Source organism: Suncus etruscus, chromosome 8 (assembly GCF_024139225.1).
Source record: "Suncus etruscus isolate mSunEtr1 chromosome 8, mSunEtr1.pri.cur, whole genome shotgun sequence".
NCBI lineage: Eukaryota > Metazoa > Chordata > Mammalia > Eulipotyphla > Soricidae > Suncus > Suncus etruscus.
In genome coordinates this window covers 117,064,121-117,090,446 of record NC_064855.1, presented here as the reverse complement: position 1 = coordinate 117,090,446, position 26,326 = coordinate 117,064,121, and the positions used below count along the sequence as shown (strand labels likewise).

Sequence of the window (26,326 nt, the reverse complement as noted above, 5' to 3'; positions counted from 1 at the left end):
TGTGCTTCTTAACATGATACCCTCCAGTTCCATTTATGTTTTATTCAGCAAAAAGCATGAGTCCATCTTTTCTCTTAGCTGATTAATATTCCATTGTGTATGTTTACCAAAATCTCTTATCCATTTACCTGTTGTTAGTTGTTTGGTTTAGAATTCTGTGGCATGTGTCATGGGGAAGGTTCAGGTGAGAATTCAACACTGATTGGGAAGGTTCAGGTTGGCCTAGCATGTTTTGCCACTACCTGGCACAGGAACTTACTGAGTTCTTGACCCTACTTGTGTCTGAGATGTCTGTATTTTACAGTTCTAATGTGAAGCTGTCTAGGGACCTCTGGGACCCCATCCAGCTCACAGGAGAAAATGGACCTTCCAAAGTCATGCAACAACTGGTACCAGTATGACCAATGTATTCAGCCAATTGCTAGAAGTAGATTGTTCTACAGGAGAACAAAGCAGGCAAGTCCCAGAAAGAGAAGAATATCATCTCCCTCATTTTCCAAACATTAAAGAAAAAATAGGAGACAAGAATCTGTTCTAAAAGTATTAAGAGAATGCAGATAAAGTCAGCTTCATACTGAGGTTTCAGTTTCTACTTCTGAGGAGAAGATGAACATGGTGTAATATCAGGAGAGAAAGATGACGCCCGCAAGTCAATTGCCAATGAGAAATATGACAAACTGGGTGTGATATCTTGGAATGAGATTACATGAGGTGATCTGTAAGACTTAGAATGTCATGGCACGGAAAGAGAAAAGGCAGACATGATTCCTGCAGAATTCTTTCCTGCTGGGCATATACTAAACAACCCAGTAGATACTGTGTGACCAGGGCAAAAGGTCTCAGAACTGGGTCAAGGTCATATAAGATGATAGATAGAGTCTGCTTAATGGAAGTGCAAGCCTGTTTAACTGGTGGGAGATAAAAAAAATCATGCTAGTGTCCAATCCTGGGAAGGATCTGCTAAAATGTTCAGGAAGAGAGTGACTCTCAAACTCTTGGGCTCTAAGTTCTTTAGAGAGTTTCTAATGGAAGTTGAACAAAATTATCTTTAGACTATTGTCATTAGACATTATCTTCTTCCTTGGAAACGCTGAGTTGTAGAACTCTACGTGAAATCACTGTTCTTTATTTTCCTTACAAGACCCACAGCTTTCTGTCATATTTATTGAAAGATGTGTGTAAGCATGCTTTAATCTGAACTAAATGTACAAGGACTTTCAGGTTCTAAAAGAATGTAACTGTCAAGATGACAAAATTGCACTGTTAATAACTATTAGAGAAAAATGGTGTGAAAATATTGCAGGTGATTAAACCTTTTGAGGGTAAAAAGAAATCTATTGAATGCTTAGATAAACACAGTAAGCATCAGGAAAATCAAATATCCCAGTACCAGAGGTCAACTATTTGTTTGTTTCTGTTTTTATTTTGTTTTGTTTTATTTTTAGGGGGCACATCTTGTGATGCTCAGTGGTTACTCCAGGTTCTGCACTTAGAAATCACTCCTGGCAGGCTCAAGGGTTCATGCAAGGTGACAGGGACTGAACCCAGACACCTATTAGTCTAGGGCTAAACTCAAGAGATGAACTTCTTGCTTATCACTGCAGCATTAATGCTGAAATATGGGTCCATGACTGTGCCGTGTAGAAAGTGTTTACCTTCACCATCAAAAGACCAATGCTTTACTGCAAGGAATTATTTTTGTTCTGTATAATACCAGACATTGTAAACACTCTCAGCATGAGGCTTTGCTCACTCAGATTCTAATCATCTTCACTAAAGATAACAGAGTTCTAAAGACTGCAGTCTTGACTTTTCCTCAAAGACTAAACTTTGCTTACTTTTGGCTGATTTTTATTCATCTTACTTTATATATGTAAACTGATCCTATTGTGTACAAATTCATTATTAACAGCCCTAAAAGCAGAAAGGGAAAAAGATGTTTTGTTGTTTGAGAACTCTGAATCCAAGATGCTCTAAAATAGAATGTTTTCTTATACTATCAGTAGTAATGAGATTATATAATTCTTTTTAAACCATAGAGCTGGAGAGAGTTAGTAGATAAGACACTTGCCTTGCATGAGGCTAATCTTGATTTAATTCCTGGCAACAAAAAATGCCTATTTGTTTCCCCATTCATCACCAGAACTGATCCCTGAGCCCAAAGCAAGGAGTAAGCCATAAGCACTACACACTGCCTTCCTCCCACCAAAACTACAATCTCATCTGTTAATAGAAATCTGCAGCCCCCTCAACAAAACACGTGTTCTCCTTACGGTTTTAAAATTTCAGTCTTTTATTATTTAAACATAGCATGTCTTTTTCTTTAAAATTTTATTGACTTCTAGAACAGTCATGAGGATAGCATATTCTCTTTCTGAATTGTGGGAAAATAATATATATGTATATAAATAGTTTAATTCACCAGTTACTGATAACTAATATATATATATATATATACACACACACTGATTTATACTTCCTTTCATCTATGTAAGGGAATGTATGTAAGAATTTATTGATATATCCTGTTTTATAATATAATTAGTTTTAATTTCTACTAATCTTTTCCCAGATTAATAGAGTGAGGGAAAAGATAACATAGGAACTTTTGAGGATGCAGGGAGATGTGTGTGCTTCTGTATATGTGTTTATTGCATGGGTTGTAGGGTGAATTTTGTTATTGAAAATTTTGATTCTTCATACAAATACTGTGGGTCATCAAATTTCTGGGAAAGAAGATATATTTTCCCTAAAATAAAAATACTTGTGTGATGACATTAAATATCAGATTAATGAGCAATATTGCAAAAAATAGTTGTATAAATTCTTTAAACCTTTATTTAAAGAATTATAGGGAGAGAGTAAGGAGAATAGAGGAAAGGAGATGAGAGAGAAGTGGAGAGGAGATATGATATACAGATCACAGGTTGTGATTTGAACTGCAGAGAAAAGGCCTGGGAAAAAATTTTATGATTATTGATTTAATATATATTTGACAAGCTGTTTCTTCAGATGTTGTAAATGTCTCCAAAAGACATATAAGACTTCTAATACATTATCAGACTTTCCATATCCTTGCTACCAACATAGTTGAGGCACCTTTAAGGAATAAAATATTTTTTGTTACTTTTGTAAGTAAGTTGTAGAAGTTTATCTTGGGCTGTCTTTTATTTTAGAATCTTTCTCAGTGATACTTATATCCTTCTGATCTACCTACTGAATAGAACCTATTTGTTAAGTATTGGCTCTTTCCTGATCCATAAAACTGATGGATCTTCTACTATACTTTTCCTATACAAGTTGTAGGTACCACCTATCTGCCATTCAGTTCCCTTCTTTATGGAACTTCTTTCCCTTCTTTATTCAATTGGAAAGCTTGAGGATAGAATAATTCTTTATCACTGGCTGAATATTGTACCAAGCAACATAATGGAGAATTGGTTGTCACAATTGCTTCATTGACTTGTTAGTTTAGTGAATGAATGAATGGATAAATGGGTGGGTGGAAAGATAGATGGATGGGTGGATGAATGGATGTTGATCAAGTAAACTTAGATGCTTTTAATTATAAATGATAATGTCAGGAAGAGGTTGACCATATTACAAATGTTATCTGTAGACAACTCAGGCTTCATAATATCTATATCCATGTGTGACCATCATGAGCCATGTTTAACAAGCAGTGACAGATGACAGTCATTGTTAAAATGAGCTGGATCATTGGAATAGGTACATTTCTCCAGTGGGTTATTTGGGAAGTAGAAGTTTATTAGAGCCAGGGAATTCCAAGCTCATCTTATTAATTTATATAGTCATTAACTTAGAAAACTAATTTAGCTTCCTGGTAGCTAAGCTTCTTTATCAGTAAATGTTAAAGCATTTTATCTCTTAAGGCAACAGTTGATTTTACTTTTAAAAATAAGGAGTATTGATGTAATAAATTGAGACTTATGTTCAAGTCTATAACTTAATAGATTTGAGAAATAAACTATGTTCTTGATGTACATATTAGTTATTTTTCAGTTTTATTTCCATCGCAAAATGCCAAGAGGTCTTTTTATACTCTTTTTATACTTCCAGACTCTTTTCATAATTCCTAGGAAGTAGCTTCTTTTAGAAAAATGTTTTTAATACTTATAGTTATTTAGTAAGAGAAAGGAAAACTACCACAGGCAGATATGGTTTATTGCAGGTCAATAATTAAAGAATTCAGAAGACCAGAAGTCTGATTTTTTTCTTTTTTACTCTCCTCCTTTCTTTGACATACACCGAATGAGTACTTCTGGTGTGTTGGTAAGAGCAGAGGGTGAAATTCTGTGAGTGTAACTGTGAGTATTTGAGAATGAGTGACCATTCTGTCCCTGGAAACCTTGAAAAGTTGGGGGTTATGGACATAGAGTTTCTTCTAAGAGAAAGTAGAATGTCTTCAAGAGCTACATTGAAAGAACACTTGAAAGATCTGGAAATGGGAGCCATAATTTCCAGGAATTAGAATGTCTGGTCGACCTGTGCCATTTAGAGCAGAAAAATAAAGATGACAATAATATTTGAAGGCTTTCTCAAGACTGGTAGCACAATGCCAAGAATGAAGAGAGAAATACTGTGTTATGACTCTCTATTGAATAGCGACCCTAGGTATGAATGAATTTAATGAATGAATCTTGCCATGCTAGAAATAGTAACATAATTAAGACGAGCATTTAGCCTATTTCATGGGGAGATAAGCACTGAGTCTGTGAGTATGACTATTCAATTGAGTGAGTATTGTGGAAAAGCTAATTCTGTTTATACATTTTATTCCTGTCCTTTGGGGAGAGACTTATAGGGAAGTCGTTCTCTTTCAAATTTGAAACCTATACCTATGTATCTAAATACTTACGTATTTATTCTTTATAATCATATACCTATATATATATTCATTTATCTTCTTTTGATCTAAAAGCCTACAAAGTAGAATAACATTTATTTTTTATTGACAATCAGTGACTTTTTGTGACCACTGAGTAGTCTTTCCTTTGGAAAGCAGTTTTAAGTGTTTCTCATGGCCTAAAGAAAGGAGAAGGGAAGAAAATATCATGGGCAAAATAAAAGAATGAATGAACAAAGAGAGATATAGAGGCTGAATTCTAAAATTTTCTTACAACTCAGCATGGTGTTCTGCTTCAAGTTATCCCTTTTCTTACAATTCTCTGTCCGCCTCAAACTCAAGGAAATAGTTTTGTTTTCCTTGAAAATTTTGAACTTAACAGTACTTTCACTTGTAGTTAGTGCCAAATCTATAAGTAAGGCAAATTTTTATCTAAAGAACTAGTCTAAATTTCCAAAGAGAAACAGTAATGAACTGATATCTCTACAGCTATGGACAAATAGAAATATAGTTGAGGGGCTTGGGATCTATTTTCTTTATCTCGTTCTAGCCTTAGACTCCTCATTCTCACCTTGCGGAACATCACATGCCTCGTTTTCATTTTATTCAACTTGGTTAAATGATCCCTGACTTCACAAAACCGATGTTCTAAACTCAAGAAATTAATTAAATAATTTCTGGATTTGTGAGCACAGAAATGCATTCTCACATGACCCTAAAGGAAAAACATGGTTATGTCCATAGCATTTGAAAATTTCATACAACTGTTTTCCTCTGATATGCAAACATTAATGTCGTAAGAAATTCAGTGGTAGAAGAGAGACCTAGCCTATGAAAACATAATTGTGATTTGGGAGAAAAGCAATGGGGGTTTGGAAACAGGCCTTCATAGTGTTTGATCTGATATCCCATCAGATCAAAGCTGCATTTTAAAACAACACATTTTTAGAGACTAAGACACTCCGTTAAAAACTATTATTTAGGGGCCAGAGCAATGGCGCAGTGGTAGGGCGTTTGCCTTGCATGCAGCTGACTCAGGACGAACTGTGGTTCGATCCCCAGCATCCCATATGGTTCCCCGAGCCAGGAACAATTTCTGAGCACATAGCCAGGAGTAAACCCTGAGCATCACTGAGTGTGGCCCAAAATCAAAACAAACAAACAAAACTATTATTTAAATGCTTTTCTTTTAGGAACCATGATTTACAACGTTGTTAATGGTAGTTTTTTTCTGGATAAAACAATCCAGCACCATTTTCTTCATCAGAGTGCCTACTCCCTCCACCTCTGTCTCAGTGTCCTCTGTTTTCCCTGTCCCTCTACCTCTCCTGGTAGGCTTCCATCTGACGACCACTTCCTTCTAAAGTGTCCGTTGCCTTTGGATATTTATATTTGTTATTTTCTTACTGTTTTTTTCTATTCCATATCTGAGAGAGATTATTTTGTACCTGTCCCTCTCCTGACTAACTTTACTTAGTATGTTGTTCTCTAGATTCATCTGACTGAAATTTAAATGTATGGTTTCATCTAATAGCCAGTAATATTCTATTGTGTGCATAGGCCAGAATTTCTTCTGATTTTGGTATAGTCAATTTGTTTCCAAATGTTGACATAGCATGTAGATGCAGAAAAAGCATTTAATCCAAATTTATTATAAAAAGTGCCATTTTGATTGGACGTTTGTCTTCTCCATAATGGTAAAGATTGGATGAGTTACTGTTAAAGGCTATATGTTGTGATGACATTTTTATGAGATCGCCCACTCACCTTCTTTTACCCTTTTATTATTTTTGCCCACCTAATAGCAATATGATATCAGAGATTAGCAATAGAAAGGCATATCTAATTTCTTGTACATCATATATATATAGCCTAGTAAATGTTTAAAATGATTTCCAGGGCTTTTAGACAAAGTATCAATAAATGTATGAAGGACAAACCAAAGAAGCAAATTTCTGAACCTTTTTGTTTGCATGACTAAATTAATGAGTTAGAGCTTATTTAAACATCTCTTCATGATTATCTCTGTCAATAAGAATGTCTATCTCTACACAGACTTATTTATGCTTTTAGGAGTAATGGAATGATCAGTACATAATTTTGCTTTTAGGAGAATTGGATGTTGAGGGTATGATTTATTCTCCTACAATTTCTTTAGCTGGAAACAATAATTGGAAAATATTAAGCACATTAGAGAGTGGCCTGGTACTCTGCCCTACACTTTCTATCAAAAGTATTTTAAATACAGACTGGGTATATTAGTCTTTTAATACATGAAATAAATGTAATCAGAGGCCTTATTTTAGTGTTGATGAGGATGTTCAGGTTTTGATTCATACAACTAGTGACTATGTCAGTTGACTTTGGAGGTGATAAAAGACTTTTGGACATAAAGATTAAAGTGGGCCCAAATTTGCAATCCCAAAATGCTCCTGTAGGAGAAAGTTATGAATGTAAAACTTAGTGGTAGATCTTACTACGGAAGTACAAAATTTAAAAATGCAAGGAAAAAACCTGGGACATGGAATGAAGTAGGACTCTAGAAGATTCTAAAATGAAAGAAAATTCTTTCCTTTGTGCTTCCAGAAGTAAAGAGTTAGCTCACACACATCCTGACTTGAATCCACTGAGATTAATGGCCCTTTGAAATGTCCAGAGCTGAAAGAGAACACATTTGTGCTGTTTCAAGAAACTTAAGCCTGTAGTTGTTTTTCAAAAAAAATCAATAGACATTTTTACAGTATATTACTGAGAAGAGCTCAGAGGAATAATTTCTTGAATTGGATTTTTCCATTCTTAGGGCTTGAAATAAGGACAGGTCAAGAACATGGCATTGATTTCAAACACTTTATAATTGCATTGCACTTGGAAGTTACTTTCATATACATCTCTTAGGAGTAGATTCAAAAATAAAAATCAAGGCTAATAGAAACTTTCTTGAACACTAAGGCTGTGGTGTTCAACTTAACTCCTCAAAGCCTTTGTAACTGAGGTAGGGCTTGGTTGCAGAGCTTGGAATATGTATGGACGTTCTGACTTAAAAGGATGTGCTTTCTGGGTTAAATAGAGTGGTTACAGGCTTGGGAGAAGTGGTTACAGGCTTGTAGAGCTCATGAGTTTCAAGGTTAGATAGCTAAAGTATGGTCTTTCATATACTCACTGGCTTTGACCACAATTCTGTCTTTTACAGATTTATCTTTCTCTTCTTTTCTCTTGCATATTGGGCTACATCTGGATATGCTCTGGGCTGACTTTCTAGTTTTGTGCTCAGGGGTCACTCCTGGCTGGACTCAAGGAACTATAGAGAATGCTAGGATCCAACTCGGGTCAGCCATCTAGAAGGCAAATGCCTTAAGCACTGTATTATCTCTCCAGCTCCTCCCTATGGTGTTTTCAGCTACTAAACTCTGTCCCAAATTTGAATTTTCAAGTGAGATGATTTATTTTTTGAACTAGAAAAATATACTGCAATGTTTGAAGGTAGAAGTGATTTTTATTTATTAGCTTCTATTTATCCTCCTCCCCCAGTATTATGTTTCTAACCTGAAGATGTTTTCGTGAATGCTCTGTCCTTATTTCTTCCTTCTTGACTCACTCTATGATTGTGGCTTCTCTACTTGCATTGGACAGTTTATTCATTATTTTTTTACAAATCAGAGGAAAACCTTTTACATACCATCAGAAAACACACACACACTCAGAAAGAGAGAGCTTTGTTTCTGCAGTACAGACTCTGAAAAATAACAGATTATCTTAAATCCATAAAGAACCTTTTAAGAATCTGCACATCCTAAGTGTCCCTTAGTAGGTTGGGTGCTCTAACGAATTTCCTGTCAAAGCACTGAAGGCCAGAAAAGAGAGTGTGATTGAAAAAGCAAGAGCTTCCCATTTGCTTCCTCCACTTCACAGCCAGGTCAGTTCAAGAATTAGCAAACACCTCTGGACCTTACCTTTATCTCCCATTAAGAGGAAACCATGGTAGCCACTTTGCTTTGTGTACAAACTCTATGCACATTGTGATGATCATGTTAATTGGGCATCTTAAAAATTGGATGAGATAGGGGCCGGCGAGGTGGAGCTAGAGGTAAGGTGTCTTGCCTTGCAAGCGCTAGCCAAGGAAAGATGGCAACCGCGGTTCGATCCCTTGACGTCCCATATGGTCTCCCCAAGCCAGGGGCAATTTCTGAGTGCTTAGCCAGAAGTAACCCCTGAGCATCAAACGGGTGTGGCCCAAAAAACCAAAAAAAAAAAAAAAAAAGGATGAGATATAGTTTTAGTTCAGGTTGAATTCTGAAATCATTGAATTGGGTGATTTTTAAGTCATTTTCCTCTGGAAATTATTAGTGAATGCTGCTGCATATCATCACTGATAGGGAAATAGCACCCTCATCACAGGAATTTAGTTACATATTTTGGCATCTTATGTGTCCAACTGCATTTTTTAAATGTGCGCATATATCTTAAGTGCTAATAACATTGTTACTTTAGAATAGCACATTGCAACAAAAGTGGCAGTTTTTATAATTATTGGGTAGGAATAAACTGCAGTTTTCCATTTAAATAAGATTATATCACTGGGATCTTTGCAGAGAGATTATAAGTGAACTTTGATTTGTCAACTTGGGAGAAATCAAACAGCACATTTTTACATTGGTAAATGTAAAAATGTACATTTTGAATAAAAAACGAATCTACTGAGACCTCATTTACAATTAATAATATTGGGGAAGAGACGCTGGGTCTTGAAACAGTAGAGGAAGTACAGCTGTTGTGAGCTATGATGCCTCAGTTGAAATCATTGATATTTAATAAAAAATAAATAGATCAACACAGTTGATATCATCACCTCTCATTACTGACTTTAAGTAAATAATGATGAAGTCGATAAGCTAAGCTCTGAAAGGCACGTCTTATTATTTTGGTTTTTATTGGGTCACACTCATTGTGCTCAAGTCTTACTCCTGGTTCTGTGCTTAGGGATCACTCCTGGCTCTGCTCAGGAACCACACAAGGTGATGGGAATCAAATGTGGTCAGCTTCATGTAGGCAAGTTCTCTGCTCACTATACTAGCTTGTTAGCTTCTGAGACGCACTTTCATTTTCTCTTTAATGTAGAGTAGGGTCCTCAAACTATAGCCCATGGTTCACGTGTGACCCAGAATCCATTTTTCTGATCATCCAGGTGTTTTTGCCACTGCTGCCTGTGCTGCCTTAGCAGTCAACTTGTGCTGGGCCCACAGTGCATATATGTGGGATATGGGCCATACACTCTGACTCCCCTCCTCTCTGTCTCTTGACTCCTTCTCTCAGTCTCAGGCAAGTGTTCTCAAATTACAGTTTGCCAAAAGCAGGCCTATAGTTCCCATTGAAATACTGGTAAATTTGTTGATTTAATTTTATTTGTTTATCATTTTCAATATTTTATTTGTTCTTATTTTATTTTTATTTTATTTGTTTTTTTTAACTTTAAAATAAAATATGTGCATTATGCACAGTAATTTGTTCATATTTTTTTTTAAAACTATTGTCTGGCCCTCCAAGATCTTAGGGAGAATGAACTGGCTCCATGTTTAAAAAGTTTGAGGACCCCTTATGCAGAGAAAAAACTGGAAGCTACTGAGAATATTGTTTCCAAGATAGTAGTCAAATTAAAAAATATACTAGATTTGTAAAGCAAAGCCATCTGCTAGAATCAATCTGGAATTGGTTCTATAAGGAAGAATGTTCATAAGTTTTTGGTAGCAATAGTTTCCACTTTTTCTTTATTGAATCAAAATATTAAGCAACATTAAATTTCCTTCCAGGCTTTTTTATTAGATAAAATCTGTTGCCTACTTGGAAAAATAGATCCAGTAAAATTAACAGGACTGTATGACATTAGGACAATAACTCCTTCAATAATCTAATTTAAACTGTTAGTATTCATTTAGAATAACATATGGCTCTAAAATAAAGGTTAATAATACTATTACAGATGAATATTTTGGACAAATTATAACAAGAAGATAAGTAGTACTTTTAATTATTTTAAATGTCTTCTAAGTCCTTTTAGTATTTCTTCTTTGCTGTTATTAAAATGAGTAAAAAAATGGAATTGGAAATTGGAAATGATAATGTTCCCAGAATTTTGTATGTACTTTCAAGTATAACATTCAACATACACATATACACACATTTATATCAGTAATCATTAATTCAATGTAATACATGTGAAGGGTGTTTTCCAGGGACATCATAAAAATCAAGGAAGAAAAATATAGAGTATGTGGATAGAGTGAGGAGAGAAGGATTCTCTGAGATCCTAAGGATAGTTTTTGCCAATCAGATGGAATGTTATTGGGAGTCCTGCCACACTGTTCCCAACAAATTGAACTATTGCAGAGAATGGGACAAACAAACACATGAGAACACACAAACACACATAAAGCTATGGGGGGTGCCTCACAGGCAGGCTATTGATTCAATACAATAGAATTTCTCCACTCAGGCATCAACATTTAAACACTTAGCCATTGTCATTGACAGAGACTTGGAGGAGAGTTTGCCACTCCATCCACATTCAATAAGTCCTTGAAAGATGGAGGATGGTATTTCATATAGCCAATCATCCAACACCCTTAAAATATAAAAGCTTCCTATTGTGTTCTTTGTTCCATATTATTCTCTACATCTAATAGATTCTATTTTTATTTGGTGCTTTTCCATTTTTATGGCTGTTTTCTATTTTCCACCTATTTTATTCTTTTCTGCTACTCCATTCTTTTCTGGGTACAAGTCTGTAATCTTTCTTATTCTAACACCTAAACTATTATTTTCCAGTTTTTATCCAAACTTTGGTGGTTTTTTTTTTGTTAGAAGGTTGATTTCCAACAGAATTACTCCAAATTCAATAACTTTAAAGGCTATTACTGTTGGAATCTCAGAACTGAAGTTATATATATATATATAAGCTTAGTCCTAAGTCATCAAAGACAGACTAAAGTACTATTTGTATAATTATATTTACTGGGTTGAGATAATATGTGATCCAAATAGAATTTTAGCTGTCTTGAAGCTTAAAAATATTAAACACCATGTTTAATTCAATGTTGCATATTGGGCTAAGAACATTTTTGTTCACTTTATCTAGTATTAACTGTCTATCTATGTACCTAATTTCATAACTACTTCATTAATTGTCTATCTATGTATATAACTTGATAACTATTTCATTAAACAACTATTTATTGAGAAACTACTTTATCTGGTATTGTTTTAACTGAACACATGACAAAGGAAACAGGAAACAAAATCATTTCCTCATAAACTTATTTGGAGAGAAATCCCAGGTGGTGCTCTTAAGTGCCCAAACAGATCAGTGTTCCAATTATGCTAGGGCCAAGGATACAGTATTGCTTAAAACCCTGCAGTGTCAGGGGCCAGAATGATAGCATAACAAAGAGGACATTTTCTTTACATGTGACCAAACAGGGTTTAGCTCCTGCATCCCATATTATTTCCTGAGCCTGCTGGAGACAACACAGAAGTGCTTGGTAAACCCCACAGCTACATATCCTGAGATGCTCAGAAAACCCTGTGTTGCTACAAATTGGTCTCATGCATGATTTGCATGCAGGGCACGATTCTTAATGTTTGTAATATCTCCCAGACACTTATTCTTAAAGGGAATAGACATTTCACATATACAAGGAAATACATTGAATTATTTTAAGTGTTAATTACTCTGTAGAACTATAAGAAAGGATGATAAAACTTTAAAAATAATGTGTTTTTGTGGGGGGTTGTCACAATTTAAAATAGATTAGCAAAAGAAAATTTCAGTAGAGGAAATCATATGTGACAAAAAAATGGAAGGATCTGAAAGTAGGATGGAGGGTAAGTATAACTGTTTTCTCCTAGAAAGTACCATGTGGTTTGTGGGAAATGGTGAATTAAGATAAGTAAAAGGGATGTCAGAGAACAAATGAAGACCATTGTGAATAGAAACTATCTGGGGCATTGTTAGCCCCTTAAAGACTTTACCTTCTGTGTGCGATTTTGACTAAGGTCATTATATTCTTGCATTTATAACTTCAAACACTGTCAAAGTTTAACACAGCTTAAGGCTTACCAAAGCACAAGAATGGATTCCATGGAACCATTTAAATGCATCATGCATTAGTCAAAATAGTGGTACCAAGTCTCAGTAGAAGTAGTGGAGAAGTTTCATTGAGATATATTTTAATATCAAATGAATAGATAATATCTGTTTGGAAAATTGCATAATAAATACTAAGAAAAATGTAAATATTAAAAATATTGGGACCCAAGTGGTGGAGCAAGTGATAAGGTGTCTGTCTGCCTTGCAAGCGCTAGCCTAGGATGAACTGCAGTTCTATCCCCCGGAGTCTCATGTTTGGTCCCCAAGCCAGGAGTGATTTCTGAGTGCATAGCCAGGAGGAACCCCTGAGCATTATGGGGTGTGGCCCAATCCCCCCAAAACATTATTTTTGCTCATAGTAATAAGAGTAATGTAACTGTCATTCCAGGGACAGGGAAGATTGGCAAAAAATGCCTGGTGAATAAAATCTTTTAGAGATATTCATTTGGCAATCTAGGACTGGATTGTTAAATAAATGACTGAATGATGAAGACTTTAGAAATTACCTGTAACTTTCATGAAATACCCATGATGTGACAAATACTGCTCTGTTTCTAGTCAATATATCTCCTTAAATCCTTACAGCAACTTAATTAATTTTAGCAAATTTTATTAAAGAGAATATTTGAAATAAGATGTTAAAAGTCTTGATTTTCAAAGACTGAGACTTTTGGAATTAATTCTCAGGGCCATGCAATCAAGCTGACTAACCTTATTCCAGTTAGGAATTTTGCTATATCAACAAGTGAGTTATTTGAAAAGAGCAGTGTAAATGCTTGAAGCAGAGAAAACATACACAGAATTTCAGGGACGAAGCCAGAAGGATCATGGGGGGTGTTCAGAAATACTGCAATCACAAGAATATTGTCAAGGCTTGGAGAGATAGCACAGCGGCGTTTGCCTTGCAAGCAGCCGATCCAGGACCAAAGGTGGTTGGTTCGAATTCCGGTGTCCCAAATGGTCCCCCGTGCCTGTCAGGAGCTATTTCTGAGCAGACAGCCAGGAGTGATCCCTGAGCACTGCCGGGTGTGGCCCAAACCCCCCCCAAAAGAATATTGTCAGATAATTCACTTTTAGTGCTCAATTGTTTTCATCATACTTTACAGTTTTAGAACTCTCTCCTCTTTGCAAAGAACAAACTGTTTATATTCTATGTCTTCAATGAGTGAGAAAATGATCTTTTAGAGCTACATTCTCAGATTTTGTCTATTACAAATTTAAGATTTGGATTTCACTAAAGCCATACACAAAGTGCTTTAACTCATCACTGAAATATTTTTAAACTTTTTACATGATAATCATCATAAAGCCATTTAGAACTTAAGGAAATAATATGAGAAGACATATTTTTTCTATTGAAAGGAACATGAAAATAGCAACAGAATTCACAAGATGGTAAAATTGAGTAACTGAGAAAATAATGAAAGTGACCTTCAAATTTGAGCACTTTGATATTCTGGACATGATACTAGGAAGGATGTTTATCTTTGTTTTACTAAATCTAATCTTGCATGAGCTATGGGGGAAACTATCTTCTCTTCTCAAATGTAAAGATGAAGAAATTGAGACAGGGTAAGATTAAAATGATTTCCTGGGGTCTGAGAGATAGTACAGCAAGTAGGGTATTTGCTTTCCATGCAGGATCTCCGGCATCCCATTATGGCGCCTGAGCCTGTCAGAAGTGATTTCTGAGCACAGAGCCAGAGTAATCCCTGAGAACTGCCAGTTAGGGCCCAAGAACCAAATAAAATAAAACAAGAAAAAAAAAACACCTCTTGTAGGTTATCACATAATCAGGCAGATGAAGCTTATGATTGGGGAGGAAACGGGAAGTGAGGAGTCTTAGGATAGGTGTGGGCACTTGACCAATGGTGGAGGAAAAAGTGTCCAAAATTGGACGCTGCAAAAGAGTGTGGTGCTTGGTTGTGTTGGTGCATGATATGCTACTGCTAACTATATCGTAAATCGTGAGTGCCTAAGGTAAAATTTAGAAGACAAAGAAATGAAAGGAGCCTATCTTCGAGGAGGAGCTTTCAGAGTCTCCAGTTCTTAGTAGTTGCATCTGACGTCACTGTAGCTATGCAATTCTTTAAGCATTTCAATATCTGTTTCTATAACTTAAAGGGTGAAGGAGCTCTTCTCTGAGAGTTACCCTGGAGTGAGAAGCTATTCTGGGAATTACTTGAAGGTATGGAATTGTGTTCACCCGAAAGGCTTTTCCTCCTCACTTCTGCACATGCCTTTTTTTTTTTTAAATCACAGCTTAAGACAGCAGATGGCTCTCTTGCGTTTTCGTTCACTTACCTTCATCTGTAAACAACTAAACAGCGTTTGAGGTTTAGAGGAAAATGCACGTTGATTTCATTGCTGTCCCCGCCAAATGCCCCTAAAAACAGGAAGCCACAGGAAAAGAAAAAGGCTTCTTCACGTATTTTTAAAAATAAATTACCATTTAAATTCAGGCGTTGAGATACACGGTTGCAGGCTCAGTTTCAGGGTCTGGAAACCCCAGGAAGAGTATTTCTCCGTTATCAGAAAATTAAAGGGCTTCATGCTCCAAAGTATATGTATTATGAATGTTAGTGGAAGCTGTGAGGATTAATTTCCTTCCCACTTTTTTGGGGGGTGGGTGGGAAACTGCTTTTCAGGGAGGAGTATATCAGGGACTCACAGCCTGCTCCCCTCCCACTTTAGGGATTTATTACAACATCTGGCACCATAGGAAGAGCCGGAGAGAAGGGGACGGACCCAGAATTTGTCTCTGGTGCTGAATCTGAAACCTAACTAGGGAAGGCTCTGTCCATGGTGCTGAATCGCATCCACGTTAGGAGGTAGCTGAAGATGAGTCTGAAGCAGCCAGCCTTCTCCTTAACCATCCAGTTCCAGGAACTGGTTGGAAAGGCTGCAGTATTGGAAGATATAAGGAAAACAATCAAGCGGCAGCAACATCTCACTCTGTTCATATGATTGTAGTAGTCACATATTTTAAAGACAAAAACACTGAGACATTAGGCTTTGTTGCTGTTGAGAGTTGTACTATAGTTAAGAGGATCGCTAAAGCCAACATTTCTTTTCTGTTTGTGTGTTTTGGGGCCACGTCTGGTGGTGATCAGAGGTTACTTCTGGCTCTGCACTCAGGAATCACTCCTGGTAAGGCTTGGGGGCTAATGGGATAATGGGGATTGAATCTAGGTCTGCTGCATATAAGGCAAACATCCTATCTGTGATACTGTCCTTCCAGACCCCAACTTCTTCTTTTTTTTTCTTATAGAAAAGTCTATGAAAAATGTTAGATAAATGTGCTTGTTTAATTAGAAATTTATCTGGAAATTTCAGTTGCAGTGTTTCTAAATGTCCAAGTGGAAAGTGGGAGTAGACACTCTGTGTTGTGTGTGTATATATAATGCACATAATTTTAAATAGGATTTAAAAATACATAAGTTAATAGTTTTTCTTTTTTTCTCTTTTATTTTGGTTTATGGGTCACACCCGGGAGCGTTCAGGGGTTACTCCTGGCTCCATGCTCAGAAATTGCTCTTGGCAGGCTGGCTCAGGGGACCATATGGGATGCAAGGGTTCGAACCAATGACCTTCTGCATGAAAGGCAAACGCCTTACCTCCCTGCTATCTCTCTGACCCCTAATAGGTTTTCATTAGAAATACCCTTCTCTGCAGATGGCCTTCATTTTTGAAGCAGAAGTATATCAGTGCAACATACTCAAAAATATGGATAAACAAGATCCCAGAAAATAAATAATAAACAGTCAACACATTCTTTGTATTCACTTATAATAAATCATAAGTGAGTAGGCACTGGATTTTTCTGGCAACACCACTTCTTCCCAGATGTCTTACTAATAGTAGACTTAAAAAATTAGATACAGCCTACAACAGTAGGTGGAGAATACATTTACAGAGTATAGGTCCCTCACTATTAAACGTTTTTATTGTCAGCCTAAAGCCAAGGATCTCTGCATGAAACCCAAATTTGCATGCTCTTCTCAGAGGATTCTCTTGCCCTGAGGAAACTTGGTTATAGATACTGAGGGAGAACAGTTAATTCAGCAGAGCTAGCATCCCTTTCTCCAAAAGACTGCGGATGGGATTTCTAGAAGTTGCAGGAGGAGCAGGGCTGCCTTGAAATCAGCTTTTGACTGAACTTCTCGCACTTGCCAAGTTGCCAATATTTGTAGCATTTTCCTGCCTATTGCTGAGACAAAGGGAAGAGAGTGCTGCTTCCAACTGCTCCTGGGGACACTTGTCTAGTGTGCCTTCCTGTCTCCTGCTCTAAAACAGGCACCGGATTAGTACTGGCTGCAAGTCCCTGATACCCAGGGCAGCTCTTCTCCATCCTTCACCAGGTGGCAAGCAAAGTCTCTCCTCTGGGCGGTGCTGGCTTTTCCTTTCCTAGACTGATAAGCAAACCAGCATCCAGGGGAGACGAAAGGAATGACTCTGGCTTCTGTCACTCCAAGTGTCTCCTAGAAACCTGCTCTGCCTCTATCCAAGCACGAAGAGCTTCTCTTGAAGAGTTCATTCTCTTTCTCTCTTCAGTCCTCCAGGACACTGCAAGGCAGCCCCAGACAGGGAAATTCAGAAGAGGAGCTAGTAGGAAGAGGCACTGGAATTTCAGATACAGCTCATTGGGCTTGAAAGAGAGAGGCTAGGAGGGAGAGAGAAAAAGAGAGGGAGAGGGAGGCACGGAGGGGAGAGAGAGAGAAAAAGAGAGAGAAGGACAGAGAGAAGAGGAACATGGAAGAGAAAGAGAGAAAAGAGAGGAGAGGAAAAGAGATAAGAGAGAAAAAGGAGAGAAGAGAGTGGAAGAGAGTGTTTCTCTGGCCAAAGCAGACAGAGTCTGGCTGCTTCCTGTTGTCACCTGAATACGGTTGTTCCTTCCAGCTTTAATATTTCTCTGGCGTCTCCCCTTGCCCAGCTGTTGTTTGAAGCAGCCACAGCTGCCCCTCCCCTGCTCTTCCTGGGGTGCATATTTGGGAAGGGAGGGAGAGAGAGAAAGAGAGGGAGGAGAGAAGGGAGTGAGGGAGAGAGCGGAGGGAGAGAGGGGAGAGAAAGAGAGAGAAGGGGAGGGAGAGAGGGAAAGAAAGAGGAAAAGGAAGAGAGGGAGAGAGTGAGGGAGAGGGGGAGAGGAGTGTTCAGCAAGTTTCTTAGGACTCAGTGGGGCTCCGAGGCGCCTCCCTGCCCAAGACCGACCCTCCCCACCCCTGTGCCCTCCTTTCCCCTCCGCCTTCCAGGATTGGGGGGGGGGCGTAAAGGGATTAGCGGGGAGAGAAAGAAGCCACCGAGGGTCCTCCTGCGACCGACGACAGCTGGACAACAGCTGAGTTTCCCTGAACACAGAGACTCCTCGAGCGCCAGAAGCCTCGGCTAAACCTTGCTCGCCTGGGGGAACTCGCCCGCCCGCCTCCTCGGAGGGAAAGGCGCACCACGCACCTCGCTCCAATTTCTCCCGCTTTTGGGGAAGGGGGACAACCTCTGTGCGCCCCACCTCCCGCGGTTTATTTACGCACTCTTCCTTCTTATTCATCCCTATTCCCAACATCCAGCTCTGGTTTGCTTCTCCGAGGAAGAGAGACAGACCCAAGAGGGGCTCCGGGGAGGGGGTGTGTGTAGGGTGGGATCGAGGCGCTTGGAGGAGCGAACTGGGGGGAGCATGTAGCTGTCTCCAGATGCTGATTTCTCCAGCACTTGACAATCAGCGGCTGCACCAGAGAGAGAGAGAGCGGGAGGCAGCGGCGACAGCAGCGGTGACAGCGGCTCGGGCCGGGGGACAGCGCTTGCGGGGCGCTGAGTCCTGCCTGGTGCGCCCCGTACGGATCCGCGCTCCACTCCACTCCATTCCACTCCAAACTCTTGGCCTGGAGGAAACCAGGAGGGCAGGGCACGAAGACCCCAGAGACGGTGGAGACGGTGGCGGCTACCAGAGGCACCCCGAGTCCCGGGCGGCCCCGACTTCAGGTGGCCAGACTGTGCCAATTGCGCCCTGGGCGCTTTTGCGCGCCGGGTCCAGCGCTTGGGGGAGGCGATGATGGGTCCTAGGAGGGACTGATCGGTCCGAGGAGCCCTAGAGGCAGCGGCCAGCACCCCCTGGGCCTCCGGCTCCTGAACCCGACTTCGCTCTCCCGCGCGCGCTCCCCAGCTCCGCGGACCTCGGGCCACGCCGGCGCTCGGACCCGCTTCGGGGTCACCATGGCTGCGGCGATAGCCAGTGGCTTGATCCGCCAGAAGCGCCAGGCGCGGGAGCAACACTGGGACCGGCCGTCGGCCAGCAGGAGGCGAAGCAGCCCCAGCAAGAACCGGGGACTCTGCAACGGTAACCTGGTGGATATTTTCTCCAAAGTGCGCATCTTCGGCCTCAAGAAGCGCAGGTTGCGGCGCCAAGGTCTGTCTGGGAGGGTCACCCACCGGTTGGCCCCCGTGCGTACCCCAGACTGACTCCCTGACTCCCTGGTCCCCGTTTCCCTGACCTACATTTGGGCCCACATCCAGGTTGCCCCTGCTTCCTTCTTTCCTCCCTTCTTCTCAGCCCACCTTCACCCCCATTCCTATTTCTCGCTTGATCCCCCGCTGAATCCCCCTAAGAGTGTGAACCCGCGGGACTCAAGTCCGGCCTTCTGGCAACCTGTAGCCACCGCAAACTCCACTCCACCCCGCCAGGAGGCTGCAAGTTGGCCCGCGCCTCCCCTCCTGGGCTGCCTCTGGCTCACCAAGCCTCCTGCGCCAAGCTGAGTTCTCTCCAGAAAACCGCTTTCCCACTCCGGGGTGGGGGTCTCGGCTTCCCAACCTCAACCCTCTGAGTCCCCTCCAGAGATAAATGGTTCAAAGCTCTGTTTCGCGCAGCACCCCGGGGCGCACGGCTGCACCCATCCTGGTAGGAGAGAGCGGGAAGGTCTGGGTGTCTGTACATCTCCTTCTCTGGTGACCCCAGATTTCTCCTAGGTCCCCAGACCTGGTGGAAGCGGGTTCATTCCCCACTTCTCCCTTGCCTCCGAGGATGTAAGGTGTGTGTGGGGAGGGGGTCTGCTTTCTGAGATCTAATTCCAACTGAGATTTGCTGGAGAGATACCTAGCTCTCCAAGCTTTTGGGGGACATCTCTCGAGATGAAAAAGGGGGATACAGAGAACGAGGGAAAAGGAGGCTTGACTGGAGACTTGTTCAGGAGTATAATCCTGTTATGGGTGGGTTTTGCTGTAGGGATTGGTGACCTACCAAAGCAGACAGTGAGTCTTTATAAATGACAAGAATGGTCGCCACAGAGGCACAGTGGGCTAGTGAATTTTTACTCGTGCCCACAATGACCTTCCTCTGCTGCCTTCAGAATGCCGGGGTCTGAGAAAACCACAAACCCAGAGGCCTTTGTTCTTGGATCCCAAGATCCAGGTGCCCGGTGTTGGCTTTGAGAGCATGTGGCCTGTTCCCTGAGAGGAAGGCTGGAGGGTGGTTTTGCTTTTCATCACCAAGAGGGCTTGGCAGGAAACCTGGAAGAATAAATCCACATTCATAGGAGTATGTGTTTGCCCAGCACATTGTATTTTGGGTGTCCAAAATACACTGTATTTGCTTCTGATACTCTGTTGTGGCAGACAAGAGATGCACCGTCCAAATGTGTGTGTATGTGTGCGTGTAACTGTGTGTGTGTGTGTGTGTGTGTGTGTGTGTGTGTGTATGCACACGTTCACATCGCATACTGAGTTAGGACCCAAAATTTTCATGCTTTCTTCAAATTAGGTTAAGGCTAAATACTTGGAAGGGACATTATTCATCGTCTTTGCTAAAAATTGGTGATTACTGGCTCTGAGACTCAAGCATAAGAGTAACGCACCTGGGGAAAAAATCAGTGTGGAAATTATACAAAGCAAAGAGCATATCAAAGTATAACAGAAGGAACTTCTGTAGGAAGTATTTAGAGTCAATGGTGGATACTAGACTATTTGAAAGTCCTTAAGAAAAATGGATTTTCATTTTCCACTTTAGCCTAAGTCCTTATCCAACACATTTTGGCATTATGAGGTTAATGTTATTAATGTTACAGATTCATGATGGGTCACACTACCAGGACCTGATGTGTTTTACCTCTCCCCTTATTTCTTCCTATTATCTTTGAGAACTTGGTTTTCAACAGGTTGTGCTCAGAATTACCATTTGATTAAAGCAATGATCATGAGTATTTCATGTGATTGACAAAGACAACTTATTTTATGTATTCTTGAAATATATACTCAGGAGAATTTTTGATGAATATGTGTGATCAATGTTCTATATTATTAGGTCATAGGGTGTTTTTATATACCCCTGAATTTTAACTTTGAATTAAAATTTTAATTTTAATTTTTTTCTAGACATAGAAAGATAGATAAGGTTACTGACCATTTATTTCACCATCTTACACCCTGACTGCTCTTTTGGTATTCATGAGTTTGAAATTAGAAGCATGCCTATAACAAATATTTATTTATGGTAAATTTTTCTACTATATTATTTATGTATGGGAAATAGATATTTAATTAGAAATTTTTATTTTATTCTCCTTATGGTTCTTATTTATAAGAAATTGTATTCCTCCATGGAGAGAAAAATCAAAATAGCTCATGAGTAGCAGACATAAATTTATTACTATAAGTGATTACATGCAAAATAAAAATTGCTTTAAGCAATTTACCGATTGATGTATGCCTCAATGAATCTGTATCATTACAGCCATATATGTGCAAGTATTAGATTATTTAACTTAATGTTCTCTTTGAAAATATTTGTAGACATATTTACCTTTTCAATGAATATTCTCTGCATTGCACTGCCCACTGGGAAAAATGTTATGAATGTAAGAAGTTAATTTAAAGGTGCAATTTTAGGCATGGCATTTTTATATTTCTTTGTACTTGTCAGGGTTTTGCCTGGTTGATAGTTCTTAAGTTTATGATGTGTGAGCTACTCTTCCAGATGTGATTTGGATAGCAGCAACAGGAATAGATGAAATTGCTTCCATCATGGAGCATACAAATACGGGGGCTAGAGAAGGACTTCATATGGAGAGGAATACATCAGCAAAAAATACAAAACTCAGAGTTCTATAAAGCACAAAGAAGCTGAGCTAGAGAAAGGTAGAAGCATGGAGGGGGGCAGGGAGAGGCATTTAATTAGAGCAAATAGACAGGGTGGGCTAACATGACAAGAGCTCTGCGCTGAAGAGCCCCTGAGTGGAAATAAGTCTTAGCTGACTGGAAGAAGCAAAAAGAGGTGTAGACACTTGAAGTAAAATTGTTTGGAATCAGGGTCTATTTGGGTTTCAAGTGTACATGTTGACATCTAATAACAACATAGCCATTATTTTTGTAAATAGAAGAACATTTGGCCATTTGACATTGCTAAAATGACATATTTGTTTGGGATATAGGGTAAGGTCAATCTTTAGGGTTATTTTCCCTTAATGTGGTGAACTTGTCTTATATTTACTTAACAATCTAGGCTCCCTAGGTGGCTTCCCTAAAGGACTGAGTTGCTCTTTCAAAGGATAAAATTCTGCAAGATCATCATTGGTGGTGTGACCTGACCTTTCCAGATGCATCTTCTCCTAATCTCCATAACCCCCTGGCATTTCACAAATTAGCCACGTGAATAGAAATCTCTTTAGTTTTGTTTGTATTTTGTTCTATTTTCTTTCATCACCTGTTGAGCTTGCTTCTATTTCTTATTTTGGAGAAATGCCTTTTTCTGAGAAGTCCTTCTTAATTGCTGGGAAGTGAAAACAATCTTTCCTGTGGTGTTCCTTGCTGCTGTTGTTTATTCTTGATTCTGATTAATTTGGCACACAGATTCAGAAGACTGTAGTTAGTAGCAGAATCTGTCTTCTGCATTGTATATCGGCTCTCAAATCTGTCATGCCTCATGTACTTCTTTATGACCTTGAGTTAATTAGGGTTAAATAAGGAAGGTCAAAGAGGCAAGACAACACAAGAAAATTAGAAATATCCCTGTAAAATTTAATGTATGTTAAGTTTCCACAAATCAATATAAACAATTTATCTCAGAAGCTTTGGAGAATGGCTTTTGGAGAAGTTTTGGAGAATTTATTCCAAAATAAATTTGGAACTTATTCCTAAATATGGAGGTATATAGCCAGCTTCAGTTTGGGGCTTAGTTAATTTATAAAAAAATATATATGTTAAAAATACTAATTAGACTAAATAAGGAGGAAAGCAAAAGGAAACCAACAATTTGTAAACTACTGGGAACTTAAAAATGGAAAGTTAAGATAATACCATGATTGTGATGGATATTTATTCCTACAAGTGATCTCCGAAGTTTTATGTTTTAATTTTAAATTCAGAGAAGAACCAAATCCCTCTAGAGGATGATAGCCTACCAGGTGTGACTTAATATACTCCTTTTTAATTCGACTTTGAGGGGCCAACTGTCACACAAGCCAGGGCATCATTTATCATGTATGTTTTAATCAGTTGTGAGAGTTTCTTGCTAACACATTTCACCTAAATAAATCACGGAGTGTCATAGGAAACAAGACATGAAAAATGAGCTTTTTAAAACGTGTTCTTAAGCTATTTGGTGATATAAATTGCATAAATGTATCTAATCTGATATAAACGAAGAGTTTAGCTCCAGTGAGACTCTGGAACTGTTAGCCTAAGGACAGGGAGCTCCTGCTAGCCAGATTCTGTGGAAAGACTAAGTGTCCCCTGGCAGAAAACAATCAGTAGTCAAGAGACTTCAAAGGAGCACCCACCACTCTCTGTGCTTCCACTCCAAACACATCTGGGGCCTGGGGTGCCAAGACCACCTGCTTACTTTGAAGTCCTAAAAAAAAAAAAAGAGTAGCTCTCACCCCAAACATAATCCTTCTTTGCTTTAGAAGTGTATATATTTCTCAGTATTTTTAAAGGTCAGGGGGCACATTGGTGGTGGGAATGTTGCAATGGTAAAGGGGGGTGTTCTTTATTTTTTATAACTGAGACCCAACTACAAACATGTTTGTAATCATGATGCTTAAATAAAGATATTAATTTAAAAATACAAATATAAAATCTGTGGTGGTGCAGCAGTAAAAAACTAAAATAAAGGTCAGGATTGTGATTTCTTTTGGTACTCTTGTTTTTGTTAATTTTGGTTAATTTGATCAAGCTAGGACATTTCTAAATGGAAATGGTGAATTTGAAAAACAAGGGCTATTCACCAGATGTTAAGGGAGAAGTCAGATTTTCTGATGATATTGTTCTATTGGTCAACAACAACTGTGTTATAGATATTAAAGGTTGAACTAACTCTCATGTCTTCCACATTCAGAATTTATAGAGACTTTATTTAGGGAAGCAGAAAGAAAGGAAAACCCCAGGTTATGGGAGAAATATCCCTCTTAAGTCTTATGTCTGTGTGTAATTTGTTCTGTTGTCAAGATTTCACATTTGATATAAGTCATAAAGAAGAAGCAGCAAGTAAAACATAAGATCACAGAGCACATCAGGCAACATGAACTTAATATTGAGTAAGATGCTTGGCATTGAGTTCCGTTAGACTCCGATTGAGTGGAATTTACATAGATTGTTAATTTCAGCTAGATATGAAATACCTTTTCTTCTATGTAAAATTATATCTTCATTTTTGCTAAATTTTTTGCTAAATTGAAAATATTGCTAAACATTAAAAGAGAAATATGGATGTAATCTTACTAGTATTCTTCAGAAATATAGGTTACTTTATAGGTATACTTCATATTAGCAAATGGTGGGTGACTTTTGCCAAAATGAATCATGGTATTTAGATAATACAAATTATACATATTATTTTGATTATTTGTGATTTAACTACTAAATGGTTGAGCTTTTTTAAAGGCAATAATTATAATTATAAAAATATCCAACAGGTTAGATGTCATGGAGAGGGTGTGGCTTCCACTGTGTTGACCAAAAAACAGTTAATTCAGTATCTTTCTCTATAAGGATTTCAATATATTTTCATAAAACCCAGATCACGTGAGTGTGGCAGGACTTACTGTTATCTACAAGGGAGAAAAGAGTAGGGGGGAGTGGTAGTAGGATTCAAAATACATTAAAGTAGCATTTTAGGACTTCTTTCTCACTTCATAAAGCTATATTTTATGAAATGTTTTGTGAAATATTTATTTCACCTTATGTATTTTTCCAATTCTTTGATATCAGACTTAAGAGAGAACAATGAGGCATGATAATGGGAGATAATCATATAAAAGTCAGTGTCTGGACTAGAACATTCCACAAGTAGTTGCTGAATAAATGAAAAAAAAAAATCCCATGTGTTCAACATCACAACACACAATGGACTGGATACTTATGAATGAGTTTCATGGCTATCAATATAATGCAGTACAAGCCTCTGAGAACAATTTTACCCTCCAACAGATCTGTGTTGTAGGCTAATTGTATTACCCATCTATCTAAACTCTAAATTGCCTGCTAATGGAGAAATACATAATATTAATTTATTTTAGGAATACGAAATCAACATGTTAAATAATTTTTTCAAACTCATATAACTTAGCATGGTGGAGTTGAAGTTAAAGCTTAAGTTTACGGGACTAAGTTCAGAGCCTCTTACTTTTAACCACATCCCATTCTCAGTTGCTTCATCTTTTATTGCATTATCTCAATTAGTTGCATTATCTTATTTTATTGCATTAGGAAACTGAGGCACAGATTTTACAAATTCAAAAACAAATCTGGGGGCTGGATTGATAGCAAAGCAAGTAGGGCATTTGTCTTGCATGCAGCTAATTCAGGTTCAATTCCCAGCATACCGTATGGTCCCCCAGGCCTTCCAGGAAGGATTTCTGAGCACAGAGCCAGGAGTAAATCCTGAGCACTGTAGAGCATGCCCACACACCCAAAAATAACAACAAATCTGTCTTTGCTTAACTCATTGATTGTCTTCACTAGGTTTACACAATTTCAACTCCTAATGGCATGGCATTGTAAACTCATTATTAATGAACAACATTTTACCACAAGGAGCATAGTAGATATGGAACATCTATTTCTGTTGATAAATGTAAAAGTTTATGATTAATAATTTTAAATTTTAGATGTTAAAGAAGGTTTTTCAGTAATAGATACATTTTTTGGACTTTGGGGACAGACAGGAAAAATAAGTAGCCTATTTTACCAATTCATTTTTGACCTAGGATTGTAACTTTAGGTATTTTTGAAGGCTTAACTGTGACAAAATATGGACATCTCCTCTCTTTATATATATGTTTATATATATGTTTATATATACATATATATGAGTTCCAATATATATACATATGTTCATATAT

General features: G+C 38.5%; 1 protein-coding gene across 2 annotated transcripts in view; it reads left to right on the top strand.

Moving 5' to 3' along the window:
* The window catches only part of FGF14 (fibroblast growth factor 14), a 583,803-nt gene that overhangs the window by 397,158 nt on the left and 160,319 nt on the right, over positions 1–26,326 (top strand). The window contains exon 1 of one of the 2 annotated variants that reach the window (XM_049778632.1): positions 18,973–19,404. The exons of the other annotated variant lie outside the window; for it this stretch is intronic. Within the exon in view, the coding sequence (XP_049634589.1) occupies positions 19,212–19,404 (193 nt within the window). The 5' untranslated portion in view covers positions 18,973–19,211. Of the gene's footprint in view, positions 1–18,972; positions 19,405–26,326 lie in introns of those variants that run through there. 2 annotated transcript variants of the gene reach the window in all.